The sequence below is a fragment of the Phaseolus vulgaris genome, chromosome 6 (assembly GCF_000499845.2).
Source record: "Phaseolus vulgaris cultivar G19833 chromosome 6, P. vulgaris v2.0, whole genome shotgun sequence".
In the NCBI taxonomy this organism is placed as follows: domain Eukaryota; kingdom Viridiplantae; phylum Streptophyta; class Magnoliopsida; order Fabales; family Fabaceae; genus Phaseolus; species Phaseolus vulgaris.
This window is the reverse complement of record NC_023754.2, coordinates 19,501,539-19,528,549: the sequence shown is the minus strand read 5'-3', so window position 1 is coordinate 19,528,549 and position 27,011 is coordinate 19,501,539. Positions and strand designations below refer to the sequence as shown.

The following is a 27,011-nucleotide window of genomic DNA, read 5'->3' as shown; positions in this document are numbered from 1 at the left end:
AGCTGCTGATAATAAATTGTAGGACATCGACATGTCAAGATAAGAATAAATTTGACAAACAATAAAAGATTATTCTCTATCTCAAATTAGCAACTTAATCTAGAGTTCCTAAAGGTTGTAAACATTGTGCATTTCAAGGGCCAAAATTAAAGGCAAATAAAGTTCGGTGAGTCACATGCATGTAGAGGAAGAACACTCACAAAAGTTATAACAGTCATATATATAGAAGCACACACTTATAATTGTACAACATAAGCTAACAAACAACCATCCAAACCAGGTTAGTGGTCGATTATACAGACATTTAACAACAACATTAAAACCTTGAATTACTTAAGAGAATGCTGATAAGCTTGCAAAGTTCTTGAGCTTGAGTTTGCATTTTATTATAATTAAGCTACTGCAATTGCTTGTAGTTTATGGCTACATATTAAAATGAAGAGAAATTCTCCTTGGTTAGGTCATAACCATGATATGCGTAATAGTTTCCTTTGTGCATCTTGTTTGTACCTACCAAAAGTTATAGTTTCTTTTGTCTTGCCTGTTTGTAACAAAACAACAAAGGAATGTAAAATCAGTTGTCAATTGTTGACTACACTACTTTGTTATCGATAGTTAACACTATAAGAAAATTATGAAATAGAAATAAATTTTTAGAAATCAAAATACTTAGTTGCAATCGTAACTAAATTAGAGATCATTTTAAAAATTAAAAAAATTAATAATTTTTAAATTAGTTTATATTATTGTTAAATAGTTTCTAAATTGGTATCTAATTAGCAACCAAAGTTTTAACTATCAATTATTTAGTTTCTAAATTTGGTAGCAAAAATATTGATTGTTAATTAGATACCAATTTATAAGCTATTTAACAATAATAGAAATTAATTTAAAAGATATTTTTTTTTTTAGTTTTTAAATTAATATCTAATTTAATTACTATTACAACTAATTATTTTAGTATTTAAAAATTGATTTCTATTTTATGATTTTCTTGTAATATACATTAGAATATATAGTTTACTTAATTTTTACGTAGAGAAATTACGCGTGGCTCGAATGATTGCCAAATTACGCATGGCTCGATTGATATCCCCGTAACGCCTACATTCATATAAAAAGTTGACCTTAAGGCTTTTTTCATCGAGAAAGATAAGAGAAAATGATGAACCCTATGACATACCTATAATGAAAGTCGCAGACAATATGAGAATTTCCACACGCAGATAAGGAAGAAAAAAATTGTTTTTGTTTTTATTCTCTCAAGATTGCTATTTGTGAAATAAAAAAAAAGTTATATAATCTATAATTATAAATTACTCACTAATAATAGAAAACAAACTAAACTCAAAAGTGAATGAGAAGATGACTACCAGTATCTTGTTATTGATTTCTTTATTTATTTTTCTTCAGCAATAGTTATGATTTTACTTTGGTTGTGAACCCTACACAGTGTCTCTAAGTCTTCATTATTCAAAAAAAAGTTAAATAAAATGTGGGTAAACATGGATGATATGGATATAAACTAAAAAAAATTACACTGACAATACAACAACTGAAACTATAAATAATAAATAATAATAAAAATTAAAAATTTTGTAACATGAAAACATAATATATATATATATATTTAAATTATAAATTAAATTTAAATATTATGTAGGCTAAAGTTATGTTTAAAAATTATATAATCAGGCTAAGTTCAGATTTATTTAAATAAATAATATAAAATATAATTTTGTGTGGAGAATATGTAGTCTAGACCTTCACAAAAAGCACATCACTTCACACTACCATTATTTTTATGTTAAACATATTAGTTTCCAAATTTTAATGATAATTACACTTTTACATTCATTTATTTTATTATAACTAGTGTATCTTTTTGACCCATCTTAATAAACATATTTTTTTGGAGTGAGTTGTAACTTACCTTGATAAACATATTTTTTTGGAGTGAGTTGTAACTTACCTTGGTGGCTCATCATCTGAATCCTCAGAATTGGTATTTTCGGCTTCAGATTCGATTTCAGTTTCAGTTTCGATTTCAGTTTCAGTTTCAGATTCCGTTTCAGATTCGTCATAATTTGTATCTTCGGCTTCAGATCCCTCAGAACTTATATCGGCTTCAGATTCCTTAGCATCACTACCCTCTGCATCTGAACCCTCCGCCTCAGAATACTTTGTTACATTTGCCTTTGGCATTGTAAGGGCAGCTTTATAGGCATCTGTTCAAAATATCATAACAAATAATTTGACCACATCAAAAAATATTGTAAAGTAAAACAAAACATTAAAGAAGAAATAGCTCATTTACTTTTAGAATCATCTGAATTAGAGAATCTTTGGGAACTTGTTTCGCTTTTTATGTAAATAATGCTAATGAATTAGAAGGAGGTATATAAAAAATTATTATAAAACCTCAAATAACGTTTTGAAGTGATTAGATATCATTTACCAAATAAACAATAATTAATAAACAAAGAATTGTTTATGAGTCGTGTAAGTAGTATGTTAAAGATTTTAATTAGATATTCAAATTCTAGTGATATAATAAACAAAGATATCATGCGGTGAGTCTTGGATTGAGATTTTGAGATCAAATTAGAGATGAAAATTCATTGATATTTATTTGTGTGTGTGAGTGTAAAAACAGTAGCCTCATCATAATGTATTTTTTTGTTGATGAGATGAATAATCTTGTGTAGGCTTATGTGTAATTAGTACAATTTATATAAAAAAAAATGGTAGATTATCAAACAAACTAGCATTAAAAAAATTATTAAATAGAAATTCATTTTAGAGACTAAAAATAATTAGTTTCTGTATTGACTAAATTAGATACTATTTTAGAGACTAAAAAAATTATTGATTTCTAAATTAGTTTTTATGATTGATAAATAGTTTATAAATTTGTATCTAATTAGCTACCAAGATTTTAACTATCAATTATTTAGATTCTAAATTTGTAGAAAAACTTTGGTAACTAATTAGATACCAATTTATAAACTATCTATTAATAACAAAAACTAATTTAGAAACTAATAATTTTTTTTAGTCTATAAAGTGGTATATAATTTAATCAATATAGCAACTAATTATTTTTTGTCTCTAAAATTGGTTTCTATTTAATGATTTCCTTGTAGTGTAAGTTATTATTGCAAATGTTAGCTTTTGAGGTTGATTTTAATAATACTCTTTCAAAAATAATAGTTCAATCATTATATATTTTATTATATATTTTATTGTGTTGATAAAATGAAAAGCCTACTTTAGACCAGATGTGTACTTATATCCTTATGAAAAAAAATTATAAATTGTCTACTAATTATTATATATAGATATGAATCACTATTCATTACACTCTAATTTATACTAACAGACATTTTTATCTTTTTATTCCTAGAACTTTAGCAGAAGTTATTTATATTCAGAATATATAATATAAACACATACTAAATGTCCAACTAATTTTTGGAACTATGAATCAAGGATCTAATACACTATTAAATTAAACTACTAATATGGGGTTTTTTCGCGGAGAGAGAGAAATTAGGGTTTTCAAACGCAAGTTTGCTCCACAGCGTAGCTTCTACTCCTCGGATATAGATCGGCGGCGAAATCTCCTTCCGCCTCCAGCTTTCGACGCGGCTCTCACGAGCTCCGTGTAATCCTCGTCGCTAACCTCGGACCCGACGAGGCCGCCACGTTGTGGCTCCTGGAGAACCTTCCAGCACCTTGCTCACGTGCTGGCCGCCGCACGTCATGGTCGAAGGGGGAGAGGGTTCTAGATTGGCGTGGCTCTGGTTCGTCAGAATTGGGTTTTTGGTTAGCTTTCAAATCCAAATTGCCTCACTTCATCAGCGGAATAGCTGGAGGTGCAGCGCGGAGTTCTTGGCGGCAACTTATTAGCCTTCTAAAATTACGGAGGGTTCTGCGGGTTTTCTCATACCATGGGCTTGTTTGATGGATCGGGAAGTATGTCCTGATAAAAAAATATATTCTATATCCGGTCAAAGGAAGACTTTTGCTCAGGCTTTGGGAAATACATGTGACATTCTTTTGTCCCAACTACCTACTCCTTGTATTAAAGGTGACATGATTGTTGTCCGGATTGATGAGGCAGATTACTTGGCTGGTCTTGAGGATTGCAAAACCCATCTCCATGGTCGGATTATTCTATCTAAGGGGGATAAACCTCTTACGCACCTGGATTTAACTAAAAAGTTGCAGCCGGTGTGGAAAGCTCTTGGACCATGGAAAACAATTCCTCTTGGAAAAGGTTTCTATGAGTTTGAGTTCGCTTCTATAGAAGACATGCGATGGGCCCTCGGGATGGGTTCGCTTAAGTTATCTCCTGGTTTATTGAGATTGTTTGCCTGGACAAAAAACTTTGTCCCAGCTACCATGAAGAATACCAAAGCTCAGACATGGGTTAGAATCTACCATTTGCCTTTGGAGTATTGGAAACCAAATACAATATATTCCATCGTTAGAGGCCTTGGTACTCCTTTGTCTTTGGATGAGCATACTATGAGAAAGAATAGGGGTATGTTTGCTAGAGTGTTGGTGGATATTGATCTTCTGTCCCCTCTCTCCGATCAACTTTTGGTTGAACGTCCAGACTTTGCTTTTGTAGCTGGTGTGGAATATGAATGACTCCCTCCTTTTTGCTCTCATTGTAAGATGATTGGGCATGAACTTGCTCAGTGTCGGGCGATCCATGACCAAGGTCGTGTTCTTGGGCCTTAACATAAACCTTCTCAGAAGGCATCTTCTGATGAACGGGACCAAGGGAGGACCGTGATTCCTAAACAACGTAAAGAATATAGGAAAAAAGATCCGGAGACAAAACTCGTGGAAGGCCTCATTGATAAGTTGAAAGTTGATGAAACAGGTGGAGGGGAGGATGATTTTGCAGATATGCCTCCTCTTGAGGATGCTTCAGATCATGATAGGTCCTCACCCAAGCAGGGTTGTCCACTCCCACTTTGGATTCACTTGCTGTTATGCAAGCTAAGGACTCAGAGTCAAATTCAACAACTTTTATTGATGATCATCATGTGGAGGTATCTGTTCCTGTGATGGTACCATCTCCGTTGCATACTACCTCTCCTCGAATGATTAAATCACATGCGGATACTAATGCACCAGTTCCTAATGTGGAGGTCTCTGCTATTGTGACTGTACCATCTTAGTCGCCTCATACCTCCCCTCGGAAGGCTAAATATCTTGGGGATGTTAAAGCAATATCGTTGGTCCTTCAAAATCACTTTTCTTCTCTTGATGGTTTGGAAACTACAGATGTGGGAGTTGATTCTCATATTGGAGCGTCAACTATTCCGCCTACCATTGTTGGAATTAATTATGATCATATTGAAAATCAGGTTGTTTCAAAATTTTGAGCTGACTCTAATGACATGGAGGAGGATGACAGTGATAATGGGGAGGAAACAGTTCGCACTAAAAGAAAACCAGGGAGACCACCTAAGGGGACTGGTAAATCCAGGAAAACTGCTAAGGCAGTTCTCTCTACAACGTCGCAATGAAGGTCTCTTCATTTTTTTGGAATGTCAGAGGATTGGGGAACCACAAAACTGTGGAGATGTTGCTTAGTCTACTTAATCTACATAAACCTCTCCTGGTTTTTCTTACTGAACCCATGATGCTGTACACTAATGCTTTCGACGTCCTTTTCAAATCTGTTAAAATGCATTTGGTGGCTACGTCTCCTATTGTTAATAAAGTTGCTAAGCTTTGGTGTTTGTCGGTTCCTAATCTTGTCCAAAATTTCTTGGTTAATGATCAATTTATCTCTGTAACTTGTCGTCTGCAGGATAAAAGTTTTAGCTTTGCAGGTGTTTATGGTGCTAACACATACTTGTCTAGACGATTTTTATGGAGGGATCTTAGTTTCTTCACAGGGCCTTGGTGTATTCTGGGAGATTTTAATGCTGTGCTCTCGGCGAATGACTGTAAAGGGGGGGTGGCTCCTAATCAGGTTTCTTGTAATGAATTCCTGGACTGGATTAATACTAATGATCTTTCTTGTATGCCTTTTACTAGATCTTGTTATACTTGGTGTAACGGAAGGAGAGGGTTGCATAGAATTCACAGAAGACTGGATAGGGCCTTATGTAATGGAGTGTGTCTGGATGAATGGGAATCTTGTTCTTATCAGGTTCTTGTTAAAAATTGTTCTGATCATTCCCCTATTCTTGCTAGTAATTCTTTGCGGAAGGTTAGCAATTTTCGTTTCTTTTCGATGTGGCTTCAGGACACTTTGTGTCTAAAGCTTATTCATGATTCTTGGGCTAATCAGGTTGTTGGTTGTCCTATGTTTATCTTGCAACATAAGTTAAAAAGGTTGAAACTTGAGCTCTGAGACTGGAATAAAAATTCTTTTGGTAATGTTCATAATGGAGTTCTTCTTAAGCAGGGCATCCTTCTTGGTATTCAAAAAAGCTTAGAGACTGCTAGTTTGTCTGATAGTGATGGACTTCTCTGTCAAGAAAAGATTGCTAAGGAGGAGCTTGATCATGCTTTTCACTGTCAATATTTGTTTTGGAAAGAAAGGGCTAGGATGTTATGGTTCAAGGATGGAGATCGAAATACTGCTTTTTTCCATGCGGTGGTCAAAAGGAGATATAATTCTAGTGGGATTCATTGTCTACGGATTGATAATGAGGTTACAGAGGATCCTAAAATCATTGAGGATCATATTTTGGACTTTTATAAAAATCTTTATGCTAAGTCTATTTCTAATGTTCTGGATACTGATAATATGAAAGATTTTATTGGTACTTATATTCCTGTGATGGTTTCCTCTGAGGAGAATATGATGTTGATTAAGTGTCCAAATTTTTCTGAAATTAAAAATGCTATTTTTAATCTTAACGGTAATAGTGCTCCTGGTTCTGATGGTTTTGGTGGTGTTTTCTATCATTCTTGCTGGGAAATTATTGGGACAGATGTTTGCAATGCTGTTCAACAGTTTTTTAAACAAAACTTGGTTCTCCCTGGAATGAACAATAATGTGGTATCTCTTATTCCAAAGGTTCAGGGCGCTGATTCCATTAAAGATTACAGGCCAATTGCTGTTGCTAATTTCAAGTTTAAGATTATTTCCAAGATACTGGCGGATAGGCTTGCACTTGTGGCTGCTAGAATCATTTCTCCTAATCAATATGGATTTGTGCAGGGTAGACAGATTCATGATTGCATTGGTATTGCTTCTGAAGCTATTAACCTGCTTTCTAAAAAGGTTAGAGGAGGTAATGTGGCTTACAAAGTTGATATTCATAAAGCTTTTGACACTCTAAGTTGGACGTTCTTATTATTAGTTTTAAAACGCTTTGGTTTTCACCCCTCATTTGTCGGTTGGATTAGTACAATTCTCCGTTCAGCTATGGTAGTTTGGTGGGTTTTTTTCCTTGCAGTCGAGGGGTAAGACAAGGTGATCCATTGTCTCCTTTACTTTTCTGTCTTGCAGAGGAAGTTCTTAGTAGAGGTCTCTCTAAGCTTGTGAATGATAAGAAGATTTTAAATATGGCCAGTCCGCACGGTTATCTCACTCCCTCTCATATTTTGTATGTTGATGACATATTTATTTTTTGTAGGGGGGATATTAAGTCTCTTAGAAATTTGAGTTCTTTTCTTAAAACATATGGTGATTTTTCTGGTCAATATATTAATAACTCTAAAAGTAGTTTCTTCACCATGGATAGTTCTCCAAGATTTGTCACCAAAATTCAAAATATTCTTTCCTGTAGTCATGGTTGTTTGCCTTTCCATTATTTAGGAGTACCTATCTTTGTCGGGTGCTCCAAAGTGTCGGTTTCTTCAACCTTTGGCTGATAAAGTTAAATTGAAGCTAGCATCTTGGAAAGGTAAATCTCTTAGCATGATGGGTCGAATTCAGCTGGTCAATACAGTGATTACTGGATCTCTAGCTTATAGCTTTAATATGTATAAGTGGCATGTTTCACTTATTAAGCAAGTTGAGCAGTGGTGTCGGAATTTTATTTGGACTGGTGATATTCTGAAAAAAGGTATTGCTACCGTTAATTGGGGGAAAATTTGTTCACCTCTCGAGGATGGAGGCTTGAATATCATTAATCTTCATCATGAAAATAATGCATATCTTCTTAAGCTTGCTTGGAACTTTGCTTATAGCGACAAACCTTGGTCTTTACTCTTGAAAGCCAGGGTTCTTAAATCAAAATATGAATTTCGAACGGTTTATAGATCTTCCTCTCTCTGGCCTGGAATTAAGCAATTTTATTCTACCATACTTGACTATACTTATTGGACTGTTGGTACAGGTTCTTTTATTAATTTCTGGAATGATAAATGGTGCTCTACTACTTCTTTAGCAAATATTGCAGGGTTATCTGATGGTGTTAGCATTCCGGATACAGTCTCTCAATTTTGGTCAGGTTGTGATTGGAATATTCCCTTCTCTTTACAGCAGATGCCTCTTTTTTTTAATCATATCATGATTAGAGAGGAACAGGATATTCCTAATTGGATTCTAAATGAGTCTGGTCGTTTCACTCTTAAATCGGCTAGGACTTTTTTCTTGGAACCAGGAGTTCCAGGTGGTTGGGGTAAATTCATTTGGTCTTCATCTATTCCGCCTTCCAAAACTCTAGTACTCTGGAAAAATTTTCATGGGCGACTTCCTACAGATGAACATATTCAGAATAAGGGTTTGCATATATGTTCTATGTGTTCGCTTTGTGAAAAGCAAGAGGAATCTATTCAACATCTATTTTTTGAATGTTCTAACGCATTGCATATTTGGAGTTGGGTACGACAAATTTTTCTTACTTCTCATTTCTCTAATAAGGATGATCTACTTTCTTTTATTAAGAGTGATGGTAGTCCTTTGGTTAAATTGATTAAGCTTGCGGTGATAACCTTTTCTATATGGATGATATGGCGTATGAGGAATTATGCTAGATTTCAGGATAAGATTGGGGTTTCTAAGGCTATTTCGATAATTAAAGATTTAACTTGTCTAGTGGGAAATTCGTCTAAAGCTTCAATGAAGAATGATATGTTGGACTTCAACGTGATTAAGTTTTTCGGTATTAAGACTCGTAGTGGTAAAGTTCTTCGTCCTCTTCCTATTAGATGGGAATTTCCTTCACCAGGCTGGGTCAAAATTAATACTGATGGGGCTGCTAGGGGGTATCCTGGTCTTGCTACTTGTGGAGGTATTTTTCGTGGGAGTATGGGAGAATTTATTGGTGCTTTTTCAGCGTTTCTTGAAGTTCAAACTGCTTTGGTTGCTGAGTTTTATGGAGTTATACATGCTATGGAGGAAGCTCAAAAAATTGGACTTACTAATGTCTGGCTTGAATGTGATTCTGCCTTGGTTTGTGCTGCGTTTACTGCTAGGACTAATGTTCCGTGGATGCTTCAGAATCGATGGAATACTTGTCTTAATTTTTGTGGGACAATCAGGTTTAGGGTAACTCATATTTTTCGTGAAGGGAATGCGTGTGCTGATAAGTGGGCTAATTTAGGATTTATTCATAGATAATCTTTTCATTGGTATAATAGACTCCCAGCTAGTCTGTTCTTAGAATTCTTTATGAATAGGTATAATACTATTAATAATAATAATACTAATAATAATAATAATACTATTAATAATATTAGTATAAAGTTCTTTTATGTAGTAATTATAGTTTTCTGATTACATTTGGGTTCGAATTATGTTGATTGAGATCATTATATATTTAATTGAATAATTAACTTAAATTTTGAAATATATTTATATGATTGTATTTTTAATTTGAATAAAATATATAATTTATTTTAAACGGATAATAGTTGAACAAGGACAATTTTTGGAAGGAGCTACACTTTAATTTACACTAACATAGATAGGGGTGACAATGCGAGTGAGTTGTACGGGTCGGCTCGCAACCCACTACTAAAAAGTGCGGGTCGAACTCACTAATCTAGTCCGATAACCCACTTAGACTCGCTCCGCATAATCCATAGTCCATGCGGGCCAATAGTGGGGCAGGAAGAGTTAGCCCACTGACCCACATATATAAAAAAATAATTAATTTATTTTTTCTAAAAAAAAATCTTATCTTATTCACATTATTATTATTGTAGTGTGACCTTTTTTTTATTTTAAAAAATTAAATTTAATGTACCAAAGAAAAGTGTGTTTTATTTTAATCATATAAAGAAGTTAATATTAAAAATAAGAGTGGATTTAGTTTTAAGTAAAAAATTACATTTAATTTTTTTTAATAAAATTAATATAAAGAAAATATTGTTAAAATATTTTGTAGCAAAACTTTGATAAGATACTCTCATACATGTACATACATACAAGAAAAATATATGCAAAAACAACTTTTAATTATTTTTAATCAAACTTTCTAACAATCCTCATAAATGCCTTTATATTCTTTTTTATCTTAAGAATGAAATTTTAATTTTTTAGCAGCAAAAATATGTTTTTCATAATTAAATTTTAATTTTTAAAAAAAATATTTTCCTTATGCAAGTTATCTCTTACGCGGGACGAACCAGTGACATGAGCACGCACTCCTTGTGCAAGGAACCTCGCCTGCATTTTGCGAGCTAAACACAAAACAGACCTATGCAGGACAAATCAGCTCACATTGTCACCCATAAACACTTGCATTTTTATCCTTTTATTTCTAGAATTTTAGTACAAGTTATTTATTACTACAAGAAAATCATGAAATAGAAACCAATTTTAGAAATAAAAAATAATTAGTTGTTATAGTGACTAAATTAAAGACCATTTTTAGGAAATAAATAAATTTTTGGTTTCTAAATTAGTTTCTATTATTGTTAGATGGTTTCTAAATTAGTATCTAATTAGCCACCAAGGTTTTTGCTACCAAATTTAGAAACTAAATAATTGGTAGTTAAAACTTTGGTAGCTAAATATTTACCAATTTAAAAACTATTTAACAATAATAGAAACTAATTTAGAAACCAATTTTTTTTAGTTTCTAAAATGGTCTCTAATTTAGTTACTATTGCAATTAATTATTTTGGTCTCTAAAAATTGATTTCTATTTAATGATGTTCTTATAGTGTATATTTAGAATATATAATATAAACATATGCTAAATGTCCAACTGAAATAATATATATATATATATATATATATATATATTAATAGGCTTAAAATGGTATATTTTTGGAAGGTTACATTTTTAATATTTAATTTTCCAACTATATATGTTGTTTGAACTTAATACTTTAAATTTAATTATACACAGTATTAATCTAATTATGTAATGCATGATATTTAATAATGTATGTATCTATATTGTTTAAAACCTTAAATTGGATTGTTTTATTATTATCTTTATTAAATGATATTTTTATCTTGTCATTTATATCAGCTCACAAACTAAGAGATTAATCTATAGTTCATAATAAATTAAATGGTATATCTCATTATAAGATTAGTACCTAGGTTAGTTGATCGATGTCGTGCAATAAGTTAAAACATAGATATGATTAATAACTAATTGATATATAGTTTGAGATATAATTTGAGATATTATAAAGTATATTTTTTTTATTTTTGTTCCGTTTTAGAAATATATTTCCTTTTTCATGTTTAAATTTGAAATGTTTAATTTCTTTTTTCAAAGTAGTTTAATAAAATTTTATAAGTGTCATTATATAATGCTTTAAAAAAATTATGTATTTCAAAATTAAATAAGCAAAAAATGGACAATATTGTGTTAGACATTCGGTAAAATATAACATCATTTGACCACCTATGGTATTTAAGAGTGAACTTTAAATTCAACTCAACCTTATAAAATTGATTTATGAAATAAGATTTGTAATAATTATATGCTATGAAATATATTTATATTTATGTATTTTTTTTCAGAATTTTAAAATTAAATCTTTTATTGTATTATTAAGTAAATGATATATTTTGGTGTAAGATTAATACCTTGATTCTCTGGTTGGCCACTGAACTTGCCATACCCTACAATCAGAAAAAAAAAATGATTAATAATTAAGTTATAAAATTATCTAAAAAAAGTAAAAGAAAATGGAGAGAAAGAGATTTATAAAAATATTCGTGAACGGATGAATAATATCGATCTTACTTCAATTCACACATAGAAAAAATAAAATAAATGAAAATATTATAATACTCCAATCCATTAAAAGAAATTCATAATATACAATATAATTAAGAAGACCTTAAATTCCTACCACTAAAACAAATCCTTTCGTATAATTTGTTAGCATACCACATCTAAAATAACTAATAAAATATGTCAAGACAAATAGTTTTTGAGTTTTTTATTGGAGAATAAAGTCGATAGTTGTTGTTTTAGAATTTATTATTTTTATAAAGTTTTTTCTTATGTAATAGTTATAATTTTCTAACTATTTATGATATTTGAGTTCGAATGATGTTTTGGGATTATTATATATTTAATTAAATAATTATTGATGAGTTTTCTGAAGAAGAGATTAGGGTTGCGGTTTGGAGTTGTGACAGCTCAAAGAGTTCTGGGCCTGATGGTTTCAATTTTGGTTTCTTAAAATTCTGTTGGGACATCATTAAGAAGGATGTGATGGCGACAGTGAAGGATTTTGCGGTTAATGGTCGTTGGCCCAGAGGTACAAACGCTTCGTTCCTTTGTTTAATACCAAAAGTTGAAAACCCCCAACAGCTTGGTGAGTTTAGACCCATTTCCTTAGTTGGTTGTCTTTACAAGATCATTTCTAAAGCTCTGTCTATACGCTTGAAAAAGGTGATTAGTAAAGTTATTGACGGTAGACAGTCGGCTTTTCTTGAAGGAAGGGGCTTGTTGGACAGTGTGCTAGTAGCTAATGAGGTGTTGGAAGAGTACAAAAGAAAGAGAAAAAGTTGTGTTTTGTTCAAAGTTGACTATGAGAAGGCGTACGATTCAGTTAGTTGGGACTTTATTTATTATATGCTTTGGAGGATGGGTTTTTGTGATTTGTGGATTCGTTGGATAAAGGGTTGTTTAGAATCAGCGTCTGTTTCAGTTCTGGTGAATGGTAGTCCAACTAAGGAGTTCTTTCCTATGAAGGGTCTTCGTCAAGGTGATCCGCTAGCTCCGTTTCTTTTTCTTATTGTGGCAGAAGGGTTGGCCGGAGTGTCAAGGATGGCCGAAGAAAAGAATTTGATTGACAGTTTGGAGGTTGGCAGAGATAAAGTGAAGGTAAACATGTTACAGTACGCAGACGACACCTTGTTTTTCTGTGAAGCTAACACCAAAAGCATTTTCTATATCAAGGCGATTCTGCAATGCTTTGAGCTTGCCTCGGGGCTTAGGGTTAATTTTCTGAAAAGTAGAATTGGCGGAACAGGGTTGGATCAACTTTTGCTACAATGTTTTGCAGCTATCCTTAATTGCGACGTGATGGGTTCTCCTTTTGTTTATTTGGGTCTGCCTGTTGGTGGGAATCACAAGCGCGGTGACTTTTGGAATGGGGTGATAGAGAAAGTTCAGGCTAGACTAAGCAGGTGGAAATGTAAGTGCTTGTCGTTGGCGGGTAGGATTTGTTTCATCAAGTCTGTTCTTTCTTCTATCCCGCTATTCTTTATGTCCTTATTCAAATTGCCTTCCGGGGTGGCAGATAAGTTGGTTAGGATTCAAAGGAATTTTCTTTGGGGGTGGGGTTCTGAAGGAAGGAAGATCGCTTGGGCTTCTTGGGAAAAGGTTTGTAAGCCTCGTGAAGTTGGGGGGCTTGGTATTATTGATTTAAAGTTTTTTAATTTGGCTTTGTTAGGTAAGTGGATATGGAGGTTGGGTTCAAATAAGGGCGGTCTTTGGAAGGAGATTCTCATTTCTAAATATGGTGGGTGGAGAAGTTTGAGAGAGGAAGAAAAAAGTCGTAGGAGTTCCCTTTGGTGGAAAGACTTGAAAGTGGTGTGGGCTTCGGAGGGTTGGGGTATAAGTTTTGAAGATGGGTTCAAGTGAAAAGTTGGTGATGGGAAGGATATTTCTTTCTGGGAGGACAGTTGGTTAGGTAGTATTGCGCTGAAGAGAGTCTTTCCGAGACTATTTTCTCTTTGTTCGGCCAAAGATGCAAAGGTGGCTGAGCTTGGGTCTTGGTCTGACGGTGTTTGGGTTTGGAATTTAGCCTGGCGTAGACCTTTTTTTGACTGGGAGAAGCCTTTGGTGGATCAGTTGTGTCAGACACTTCTTGAGGCTAGGCTGGCTTCGGGAGAGGCAGATAGGTGGGTTTGGAAGGCTGGGGGTCTTCAGACATTTTCAGTTAATTCTGCCTATTTTCTTGTCATGAGGGATTGTGAGGTGGATTTTTCTCCGGTTTTCAGTAAGTTATGGAGTTGTAAAGTTGTTTCGTCTGCTTTATTTACAGCTTGGAGGGTGCTGGAGAATAAGATTGCTACTAGGGTCAATCTGGAAAGGCGTGGGGTGTTGGTGGAAAGTTCTTTGTGTTGTCTATGTGGGAAGGAGGAAGAGTCTCACCGCCATTTGTTTTTCGCTTACAGTTTTGCTTGGCGGGTTTGGTGTTTTTGCTTTAAGTGGTTGGGAGTGTCATTTGTGTCTCACATTGATCCTGCGTCAAACTTTGTTCAGTTCAAGTTGAGCATGTTTTTTGATTCATTTAATGATGTATGGAGCACAATTTGGGTTGGGGTTGTGGGGGAAATCTGGATTCACAGGAACTCTATCATTTTCAATAGGAGGGTGGCTGACGCGTCAGAAGTGTGTGCATTGGTGCAAGCAAAGGTGTGATCTTGGATTTCTGCAAAATGTCGTTCTACCTTGTTCTCCTTCTCTAGCTGGTGCTTGGAACCTTTTGAATGTATGAGAATGGTTTCTTAAAGTATGTTAGGTTTTCAGTAAGATTCGTGTTTTGGGTTGGTTATTTTGGTTAGCTTTAGGTTAGAAGTTGTTCTTTGTATATTTTGTATAAGGGTTGAACCACCCCTGAAGTGGTTCGCATTTATTTTATTTTTATTACTGATAAAAAAATAAAAAAAAATAATAAAAAAATAATAAAAAATAATAATAATAAGCTTAAATTTTGAATTATATTTATATGTTTTTATATTTTTAATCAGCATTAAATTATATTTATATGATTGTATTTTTAATTTAAATAAAATATATCATTTATTTTTAAAAGACAATAATTGAACAAGGACAAGTTTGGGAAAGAGCTACACTCTAATTTATACTAACATAGATATTTTTATATTTTTATTTCTAGAACTTTAGTATAAGTTATTTATATTCAGAATATATAATATAAACACATACTAAATGTCTAACTGAAATAATAATATATATTTATCTAATTAATAGACTTAAAATGGCATATTTTGAAAGGTTACATTTTTAATATTTAATTTTCTAACTATATATGTTGTTTCAACTTGTATAATACTTTAAATTTAATTATACATTGTATTATAAATATCTAACTATATAATGTATGATATTTAAAAACGTATGTGTCTATATTGTTTAAAATCTTAAATTGAAATGTTTTATTATTAACTTAAATAAATGATATTTTTATCTTGTTATTTACTTCAGGTCACAGTTTAGAGATTAATCTATAGTTCATAATAAATTAAATGATATATTTCATTATAAGATTACCTAAGTTATCAGTTGATCGAGATCGTGCAATCCGTTAAAACATAGATATGATTAATAACTAATTGATATATAATTATATATAATATGAGATAGAATAAAATGTGTTTTTTTACTTTTATTCAGTTTTATAAAAATATTCCCTTTTCCATGCTTAAATTTAAAATGTTTATTTCTTATTTTCAAAGTAGTTTAATAAAATTTTATAAGTGTTATTAAATAATGCTTTAAAAAGTTATGTATTTCAAAATTAAAGAAACAAAAAATGGACAATATTGTGTTAGTTATCTTATAAAATATAATATCCTTTGATTATATATAGGTAAAATATTTATGTATATTTTTCAGAATTTTGAAATTGAATATTTTATTGTATAATGGTATATTTTAGTGTAAGATTAGTACCTTCATTGTTTAAGCTGTAGCTGTTGATTCTTTGGGAACTATTGAAGTTTTGAATGCCATACTCTATAATCAGAAAAAAAAATGAGATTAATAATTAAGTTATAAAATATATCTAAAAAAATAAAAGAAAACAATATGGAAAACACTACTAAATTGTTTATGAGTGGTGTATGTATTATGTTAAATATTTTAATGAGATATTTAAGTTATAGTGATATGCTTAGTTAGATAAACAAAGATATCATGTGGTGAGACTCATTTGAGATTTTTGACATTATATTAGGGATGAAATTCATTGATAGTAGGAAGTTATTAGATGAGATCGATAACAAAGATGGTAAATTATCAAACTAACTATTATGATAAATGTTATAGCCTTTGAGTTTGAACTCAATAATAATCTTTCAAAAATCGTAGTTCCATCATTATATATTTTTTGTTGATGAGATGAATAACCTTGTATAGGCTTAATATGTAATTAGTAGAATTTATATGGTAGATTATCAAACAAACTAGGTATTATGAAAAATGTTAACTATTGAGGTTGATTTTAATAATACTCTTTCAGAAATAGTAGTTTGATCATTATATATCTTGTATTGATGAAATAAAAAACCTATTTTAAGCTTGATGTGTACTTATATCATTATATATTTTTTAGTTTACCTACTAATTATTACATATAGATACGAAATATTATTCCCATATTTGTATACCTCGATAATTTTTACTAACAAATAATATAAACTATGAATTTTATATTTTTTTATGGTTAACTCTCAATAAAATTTGTTGATAATCTTTACAAATGTTTATTTGTCAGAAATATTATTATTAATAATAATACTATTAATAATATTAGTATAAAGTTCTTTTATGTAGTAATTATAGTTTTCTGATTACATTTGGGTTCAAATTATGTTGATTGTGATCATTATATATTTAATTGAATAATTAACTTAAATTTTGAAATATATTTATATGATTGTATTTTTAATTTGAATAAAATATATAATTTATTTTAAACGGATAATAGTTGAACAAGGACAATTTTTGGAAGGAGCTACACTTTAATTTACACTAACATAGATAGGGGTGACAATGCGAGTGAGTTGTACGGGTCGGTCCGCAATCCACTACTAAAAAGTGCGGGTCGAACTCACTAATCTAGTCCGATAACCCACTCAGACTCGTTCCGCATAACCCATAGTCCGTGCGGGCCAATAGTGGAGCAGGAAGGATTAGCCCACTGACCCACATATATAAAAAAATAATTAATTTATTTTTTCTAAAAAAAAGTCTTATCTTATTCACATTATTATTATTATAGTGTGACTTTTTTTTATTTTAAAAAATTAAATTTAATGTACCAAAGAAAAGTGTGTTTTATTTTAATAATCTAAAGAAGTTAATATTAAAAATAAGAGTGAATTTAGTGTTAAGTAAAAAATTACATTTAAAATTTGTTAATAAAAACTAATATAAATAAAATATTGTTAAAATATTTTGTAGCAAAACTTTGATAAGATACTCTCATACATGTACATACATACAAGAAAAATATATGCAAAAACAATTTTTAATTATTTTTAATAAAGCTTTCTAACAATCCTCATAAATGACTTTATATTTTTTTTTATCTTAATTGAATTAAAACAAGAATGAACTTTTAATTTTTTAGGCAGTAGAAATATTTTTTTATAATTAAATTTTAATTTAAAAAAAATATTTCCTTATGCAAGTTATCTCTTACGCAGGACGAACATAAGTCCGCACTCCTTGTGCGAGGAACCTCACCTGCATTTTTGCGAGCTAAACACATAACGAACCTATGCAGGACAAATCAGCTCACATTGTCACCCATAAACACCCGCATTTTTATCCTTTTATTTCTAGAATTTTAGTACAAGTTATTTATCACTACAAGAAAATCATGAAATAGAAACCAATTTAGAAATAAAAAATAATTAGTTGTTATAGTGATTAAATTATAGACCATTTTAGGGACTAAATAAATTTGTGGTTTTTAAATTTGTTTATATTATTGTTAAATGGTTTTTAAATTGGTATCTAATTAGTCACCAAGGTTTTTGCTACCAAATTTAGAAACTAAATATTGGTAGTTAAAACTTTGGTAACTAAATAGATACCAATTTAGAAACTATTTAACAATAATAAAAACTAATTTAAAAACCATTTTTTTAGTTTCTAAAATGGTTTCTAATTTATTTATTATTGCAACTAATTATTTTGGTCTCTAAAAATTAATTTCTGTTGGATGATTTTCTTGTAGGGTATATTCAGAATATATAATATAAACATTTACTAAATGTCCAACTGAAATAATATATATATATATATATATATATATATATTAATAGGCTTAAAATGGCATATTTTTGGAAGGTTACATTTTTAATATTTAATTTTCCAACTATATATGTTGTTTGAACTTGTATAATACTTTAAATTTAATTATACATTGTATTAATCTAATTATATAATGCATGATATTTAATAATGTATGTGTTTATATTGTTTAAAACCTTAAATTAGATTGTTTTATTATTACCTTAAATAAATGATATTTTTATCTTGTCATTTATATTAGCTTACAAACTAAGAGATTAATCTATAGTTCATAATAAATTAAATGATATATCTCATTATAAGATTAGTACCTAGGTTATCAGTTGATCGACGTGCAATAAGTTAAAACATAGATATGATTAATAACTAATTGATATATAATTTGAGATATAATTTGAGATATTATAAAATATATTTTTTATTTTTGTTCTGTTTTAGAAATATATTTCCTTTTTTTGTTTAAATTTGAAATGTTTAATTTATTTTTTCAAAGTAGTTTAATAAAATTTTATAAGTGTTATTATATAATGCTTTAAAAAAATATGTATTTCAAAATCAAAGAAACAAAAAATGGACAATATTGTGTTAGATATCGAGTCAAATATAACATCATTTCACCATATTAAATAGTGAACTTTAAATTCAACTCAACCTTATAAAATTGATTTATGAAATAAGATTGGTAGTAATTATATGCTATGAAATGTTCTTCTTATATATTTATATTTATGTATTTTTTTCAGAATTTTGAAATTAAATATTTTATTGTATTATTAAGTAAATGATATATTTTGGTGTAAGATTAATACCTTGATTGTTTGGTTGCCCACCAAACTTGCCATACCCTACAATCAGAAAAAAAAATGTGATTAATAATTAAGTTATAAAATTAGCTAAAAAAAAGTAAAAGAAAATGGAGAGAAAGAGATTTATAAAAATATTCGTGAACGGATGAATAATATCGATCTTACTTCAATTCACACATAGAATAAATAAAATAAATGAAAGTACTATAATACTTCAATTCATTAAAAAAAATCATAATATATTTTTATGTAGTAGTTATAGTTTTCTAACTATTTATGATATTTGAGTTCGGATGATGTTGTGCATATTTAATTGAATAATTAGCTTAAATTTTGAATTATATTTATATTTATATTTTATTTTAAATCAGCATTGAATTATATTTATATGATTGTATTTTTAATTTAAATAATATATATCATTTATTTTAAAAGGACAATAATTGAACAAGGACATCTACACTCTAATTTATACTAACATACACATTTTTATCTTTTTATTTCTAGAACTTTAGTATAATATAAACACATACTAAATGTCCAATTGAAATAATAATATATATTTATATATTTTAATAGACTTAAAATGGCATATTTTGGAAGGTTACATTTTTAATATTTAATTTTCTAACTATATAGGTTGTTTGAACTTGTATAATACTTTAAATTTAATTATACATTGTATTATAAATATCTAACTATATAATGTATGATATTTAATAACGTATGTATCTATATTGTTTAAAACCTTAAATTGGAATGTTTTATTAGTACCTTAAATAAATGATATTTTTATCTTGTTATTTATTACAGGTGACAAACTAAGAGGTTAATCTATAGTTCATAATAAATTAAATGATATATCTCATTATTATAAGATTAGTACCTAAGTTATAGTGTAATATTAGTACCTTGATTGTTTGAGCTGTGGCTGCTGATGCTTTGGCGACTATTGAAGTAGTTTTGCAAGCCATATTCTATAATCAGAAAAAAAAATGAGATTAATAAATAAGTTATAAAGTATATCTAAAAATATAAAAGAAAATGAAGAGAAAGGGGTTTATAAAAAATATTGGTGAATGGATTAACAATTTCGATCTTGTTTTAATTCACTCAATTATGTGTGTCTAATATTGAAAATAAAACTATGTTTATGTTTATGATGCATTGCATAAAAAAAACTGTTTAACTGATTGTTATAGAGGAAAAATCTGAATGAAATTTATCCTCTAATCAAATTCTCCTCTAATCAATAATTATACAGAAAATAAGAATGAATTTTTATTTTTGTCTTTTAAAAGAAACCTAAAATAAATAAAAACATTATTTTTTATATTTAGTGTTATGCAACACTAATTAAATTTAAAAATGAATGAATTTTTATTTCCATTTTATAAGAAAAATTCTAATTAACTATATGTTGAACTGAAAATTTAAGTAAAATTTCTTTTAAAAAAAATGGAAGTATACTCTAATCCATTTTAAAAAAGGTCATAATATACCATATAATTAAGAAGGTCTTGAACTCCTAACCCTCCACAAGTCATGTGCCTAAAACAAATCCTTCCCACATTCTATGTCATAATATGTTAGCTTAATTACCACATGTAAAATAACTAATAAAATATGTCAACACATGGTATTATCTATTTTAAAATGAATACTAGATTAAAAACAATATTTTGAATTTTAGGAGATAAAAATCAAATAAATATTTTTTTTAAAAATAAAAGCTTTTATGTTAGACATCATTATGCAACTTGACATCTCAGCTATGATGACACCTCAAGTAACAAAACTCATTTGTCATCGCATGAAAAAAAGTATTATTAAAAAAGAAAAAAAAATACAAAAATATGGAGAATTAGACCAAAACCCATATGTTAACAAAAACGATACATAGGTAGACTATACCTATTCATACAGAATTCTAAGCACATACTAGATGGTACTCTATTATACCAATGAAAAAATTCTCTATCAATAAATCCTAAATTAGCCAACTTATCATCACACGTACACGAAAAATATGAGTAACCCTAAACCTGATTTTCCTGCAGTAATTAAGAACAATATTTCATCGATTACGAATCATCCAAAGAACATTGGTCATAGCAGTAAACGCGACACAAACCAAAGCAGAATCACATTCCAGCAAAACATTAGTAAGCCTCATCTTTTGAGTTTCCTCCATAGCATGTATAACCCCATAAAACTCAGCAACCAGAGTAGTCTGAACTTAAAGAAACGCAGAGAAAACTCTAATAAATTCCCCCATACTCCCATGAAAAATACCTCCATAAGTAGTAAGATCAAGAAACTCCCATCTAACAGGAAGAAGACGAAGAACTTTACTAGTACGAGTATTAGTACCAAAAAACTTGATCACATTGAAATCCAACATATCATTCTTCATTGAAGCTTTAGACGAATTACCCACTAGACGAATTTAATCTTTAATAACTCAAATTGCCGTAGAAATCTCAATCTTATCTTGAAAACGAGCATAATTCCTCATACACCATATCATCCAAATAGAAAAAATTATCACAACAAACTTAATCAATTTAACTAAAGGACTACCATCACTCTTAATAAAAGAGGGAAAATCATCCTTATTAGAGAAATGAGAAGTAGGAAAAATCTGCCGAACCCAACTCTATATACTCAAAGCATTAAAACATTCAAAACATAAATGTTGAATAGATTCCTTGTGCTCTTCACAAAGCGTACAAATAGAACAAATATGTAGACCTTTATTTTGAATATGCTGATCTGTAGAAAGTCGCCCTTGAAAAACTTTCCAAAGGACAAGAGTTTTGGAAGGCGGAAGATACGAAGATCAAATAAATTTACCCCAACCACATGGAACTCCTAGATCCAAGAAAGAAGTCCTAGTTGATTTAAGAGTGAAACGACCAGACTCATCTAGAATCCAATTAGGAATATCGTGTTCCGCCCTAACCATGATATGACTAAAAAGATTAGGCGTCTGTTGTAAAGACAATGGAATATTCTAGTCACCACCCTACTCAAAACTGAGAGATTGTATCTGGAATGCTAGTACCATCAGATAATGCTACAATATTTGCTAAAGAATAGTACCACACCATTTATCATTCCAGAAATTAATAAAAGAACTTGTACCAACAGTCTAAGAAGTATAATCAAGTATAGTAGAATAAAACTGCTTAATTCTAGGCCAAAGAGATGAGGATCTATAAAACATTCGAAACTCGTATTTTGATTTAAGAACCCTAACTTTTAAGAGCAAAGACCAAGGCCTGTTGCTATAAGCAAAATTCCAAGCAAGCTTAAGAAGATATTTGGTGTAGCCAATAAAGATTGAATTGGAGAATACAAAGTTGCAGTAGGTTGTTTTCTGTAAACTAATTGCTTAACACAAGCAATTTTTGAATTTTTTTTATTGGAGAGTAAAGTGGGTAGTTGTTGCTCTGATCAACTCAAGAATGATGTATAATGGCATAACAAGTTTGTACACATGTAGCAATGGTGAACCTAAGATGATGTTGTATTTGTTTGTTTTTGTCAATTAGTTAGGTTTCTTTGTACAAGTCAACTCATACATATGGTGCATAGAATGTCTATAGGTTTTTGTGTTGCTATTTTGGTGGTTTATTTTATGTTTGGTTTGGAGGCATTGTCAAAATAACTACAACTATTTTTTGTATTTTTTAAGAATGGAAAAATGATTTTTCCTTGAATCTTTCAAAGAGTTTCCTACTTGAACCCTTAAGGAACACTCACCCTCTTTGAAACACAACTACTACAGGTCAAAACACCCTCTGATGGTAGACTCCAGTATCTTACACTCTTACAAATATGAATTAAAGAACAACAACGAATAGGAAGGATCACACTTGATACAAAACGAATACAACAAATCCTATTCCACTCTTAACTAATGCAAAATTTTAAGCAATCTTATAATCTTTGAAAAACCTTTTGATCTTTTGTAATCAGATCTCTCTCTAATTAGAGATTTAAAAACCATTTATATAGCCACAAAAAAATAGACGTTTTAGTCTTTCAAACCAAAACAGATTTGAATCAAGCAAAAACAGATTTAACCAATTCTGTTAAGTTTTTAAAAAAACAATTAATTGAAAGTACGAATCAATCGATTGAGCACTCTTGATGAGAATTTATCTAATAATTGATTTGATAATTTGGAAGTGTTTAGAAATTGTATTATTAAAATACTTTTAGAAAAAATATTTGAAAATTGATTTATCAATATGCTAAATTTTCGTTCAAACTAAAATATATATATATATATATTTATTTATTTATTTATTTATTGTGAACTAAGATAATAATTGCATATTAAAAACAAGTGCAAAAATTATGAATGGATAACATTAGAATTTTTTTTTTAATTTTTTTTTATAAATATTTGTATTATGTATGAACTACGTGTTTGTTTAAGGTCTGTGTTTTAAAATACATTATACTTTATACATGTCTATGTTAGATTTATAGTACAATAAAGTGGATAGTTACTTTTGAAGTGTTACAAAAATATAATATATTTTAAACATTTCATTAAGCCTACGATGATTCCATGATTAAAATTAAATATATATTTCAATAAAATCAAATCAACATAAAAATGTTGTGTAATTCTCTCTGAATATATTTATGCATATTTCTAAAATTTGGATTTAAAACATTTTTAGTAACATTAATTAGACGGGATATGTGATTCTAAAAGTAGTACCTTGTCTTTGGTAAATCTCTCCACGATTCCCTAAAAACAGAAAAAAAAATGGCATATGATTTGTAAATAATTTATATAAAGAAAAATATTAAAGCACAAATGAATAAATGAATAAATAAAAAGGGATTCCGATAGATATTCAGGATATAACCTATTAAATAATATGTTACTTCAGTTCACTCAACCATGAAGTCGCAGTTAAAAACATTTATGATACACTTCATAATGGAGCTTAAAAAATGGGGTTTTGAAGAATAAACTTCTTTCAATTTACCTCTCTCTTTTCTTATTTATTTTTTTTATCAATCTTTTTTTCTATTTAGTTTTTTTATAAAAAAAAAGTATTTTAAAAATATTCAAACCTTTTTACAATATTTTTTTAAAAAATTACGATTCTTCTCTAATTTAAAAAAAAAATCTAACATCCAGCAAAATAGGAAGAATTACCAATCACAGAACCTTATCCAGTATACAAAATATACATTAACATACAAATTTTAGAGAAAAAATAATTAATTATTATTAAATTTGACATCTATTTCAGACTAATTTTTTTTTTCTAAATTAGTTTATTATTGTTAAATAGTTTTTAAATTGGTATCAAAGTTTTAACTACCAATTATTTAGATTCTAAATTTCATAGAAAAATCTTGATAGTTAATTAGATACCAATTTAAAAATTATTTAACAATAAAAATTAATATCTAATTTAATCACTATATCAATTAATTAATTTTTTTTTAAAATTGATTTTTATTTCATATTTTTTTATAATATAATAGGTTTCCGGTGAAAAACAACTCCAAAACGTATATGATATAGTTCATAATAGAACAAATGGGGTTTAGAAGTATCTGCCTCTCACTTTTCTTATTTATTTTTCGTTGATAACAGTGTATTATATTATGAAAAAAAGTTAAAAATTTGGAGGACAAAGATATATTTTTCAAATTTCAGATTTTTGAAAAATAAAAAAAATGGGATATTTCATTGTACCTTGTACTACTGGATGGTGCATATTTCGGGGGATCATAGTGCCTACAACGACCCAAAAAATGAAAAGAAAAAGATATTAAAGCAGAAATGATAAAAGAAATTATGATGAAATTGAAATTTATGATGAAAAGAAAAGGGATAAAGGAAATTTACTGGGTGCAGGAAGCAAAGGAAAATTATTGGGTGGAAGATGGTGATCACTTGGGGACCTCTGCTGGTTTTTTCCTTTTGGTTTTGTTGAGGCATGGGGTTTTTTTCCCTTTGGTTTTGTTGAGTCATGGAATTTTTGGGTCAAGGTAACCACTTTTTTCACTATATCACCCCGAGAGTTTCGTTTTTCAACGGTTTTTTTCCTTATATCATACATTTTCTTCTCTCTGCAGATGACCTAAACCCAGAAACCAAGCTACTGATAAATACTTCAATAATGGAATCAATCTTCTTTCAAGAACAGAACCGTGTTCTTCGTTTCAAGAATATTCTCACTTCATTGCTTACAAAATAAGCTAATTAACAAATTATTTCTCTGTTGAGCCTTATCTGTTATGTTATCTGTTGCATGTACTTAACCAATTTCTATCAAATTAATTCTAAGAATCACTAAGATTTATGAATTAACTCAACTATCAACACAATATTTACAGTATTTATATATATACTTTATAATAATACAAGTATTTGTAGTATTTCTTCAAAAGATAAAATCAATTTTTTTTATAAATTATGATAAATAAAATCATGTTTCTATGGATAAAACTATATTAAAATTAAATAATTATTTGTATTTTTTTATTAACTGTATTTAAGATTAAATTCCCGTTTATTATGTGGTGTCAAAGTACTGTTTGGCTTTCGTTGTAACAGTGATGTCATACCGATTAGTGATTATTAGGGTGCTGTGGCAAAATTCAAAAGACAAGTATGGTTGTTATGAATTTGAGAATAAAAGAAAGTTCCGAATAAAGGAAAGTTATATATGCTCAATGATAACCAGAATAAATGAAAGTTTATATATGGTCAATGATACCAATAATATTGAACCTGGATACCGGAAGAGTGAATAACTCGATTTCAGTAAACAATCAATTTCATTAATATATATATTTAAGACACTCAATAAATGATAACAGTAATAATTATGAAAACTCCCTACGAATTATGTTCATGTTCCACCGAATCCAGCCGACATTTTCGATAGATCATCTGACACTGATTTAGTGAAAGATATTGATTTATTAGAGATATTCTTCAAATATACCAATATACCTCCTTATAAATCAAGAAATCAAGCTAAAAATCATATTAACACTGATATTTGATAGATTTAGTCCATCACAACAAAGGTTTATGACTAGACACTACAAATAAACCCTTTGCATTAAGATATGCTTTAATGAGTTTTCACTATACACTCTTAACACAAAGTATTTACTTGAATCGTGGGAATACCTTTTTTCTAAATCAACCTCAACCGAGCATCAACAATATAAGGAGAAGACTTAAAGTGAGAATCGAGGATGTAATTGACACATCAACAATTGTACAACAAGTACTATTTAAGCCTACTTTGTCTATACAAGTACTAATATCAAAACTACTTGTTATATTGAGAAAATTTTCTGTAAATTTCATGTAGATTTTTAAAATTCTACTAAACATTCAAAAGAAAATTTCCCACAAGTAAAAATCCAATAATATAAATGTTGATGATCAATACTAAAGAGGTCTAACAGTGTAGTTCCTTGTTTTGACTTTTGAGGTAGGAAATGGACGTGAAACTGTTTTAGACGAAAAAATTCACATAAGCATTATTCAGCTGGAACAAGTATTAAGTGATAAACTAGATACATTATTGATTCAGTAGTATAGAATAAAATATTTCCTTTGTTCAAATTATACAAGAAATTCTAAAATATTTTCACACGTTAACAAATGGTTGTCATAACTTGAATCTTCAATTTGTATCTACATTATTACTTTATCTGAGACAATGAAGTGACTTTTCTGTATAGAACTACAACCGTGTGAAAAGCTTCCTCTTCT

General features: G+C 29.5%; 1 protein-coding gene across 5 annotated transcripts; it reads right to left on the bottom strand.

Annotated features, from left to right (window-relative positions):
- Positions 1–203: 203 nt before the first annotated feature.
- On the bottom strand, positions 204–25,377 carry LOC137831603 (suppressor protein SRP40-like). 5 transcript variants are annotated; one of them, XM_068639345.1, is made up of 10 exons: positions 25,122–25,371; positions 24,969–25,010; positions 23,973–24,002; positions 20,143–20,208; positions 19,235–19,270; positions 16,056–16,118; positions 11,984–12,019; positions 1,973–2,228; positions 1,036–1,104; positions 204–541 (listed from the first exon to the last, which is right to left on the bottom strand). In XM_068639345.1, the coding sequence occupies exons 1-10, from the start codon at positions 25,333–25,335 to the stop codon at positions 511–513; spliced, it is 843 nt and encodes a 280-aa protein (XP_068495446.1). In that variant the 5' UTR covers positions 25,336–25,371; the 3' UTR covers positions 204–510. The 5 variants fall into 5 exon arrangements, with proteins under 5 accessions (XP_068495446.1, XP_068495449.1, XP_068495448.1 ...); XM_068639348.1 differs by lacking the exon at positions 1,036–1,104 and having other exon boundaries at positions 25,122–25,377; XM_068639347.1 differs by lacking the exon at positions 16,056–16,118 and having other exon boundaries at positions 25,122–25,372.
- Positions 25,378–27,011: the final 1,634 nt, after the last annotated feature.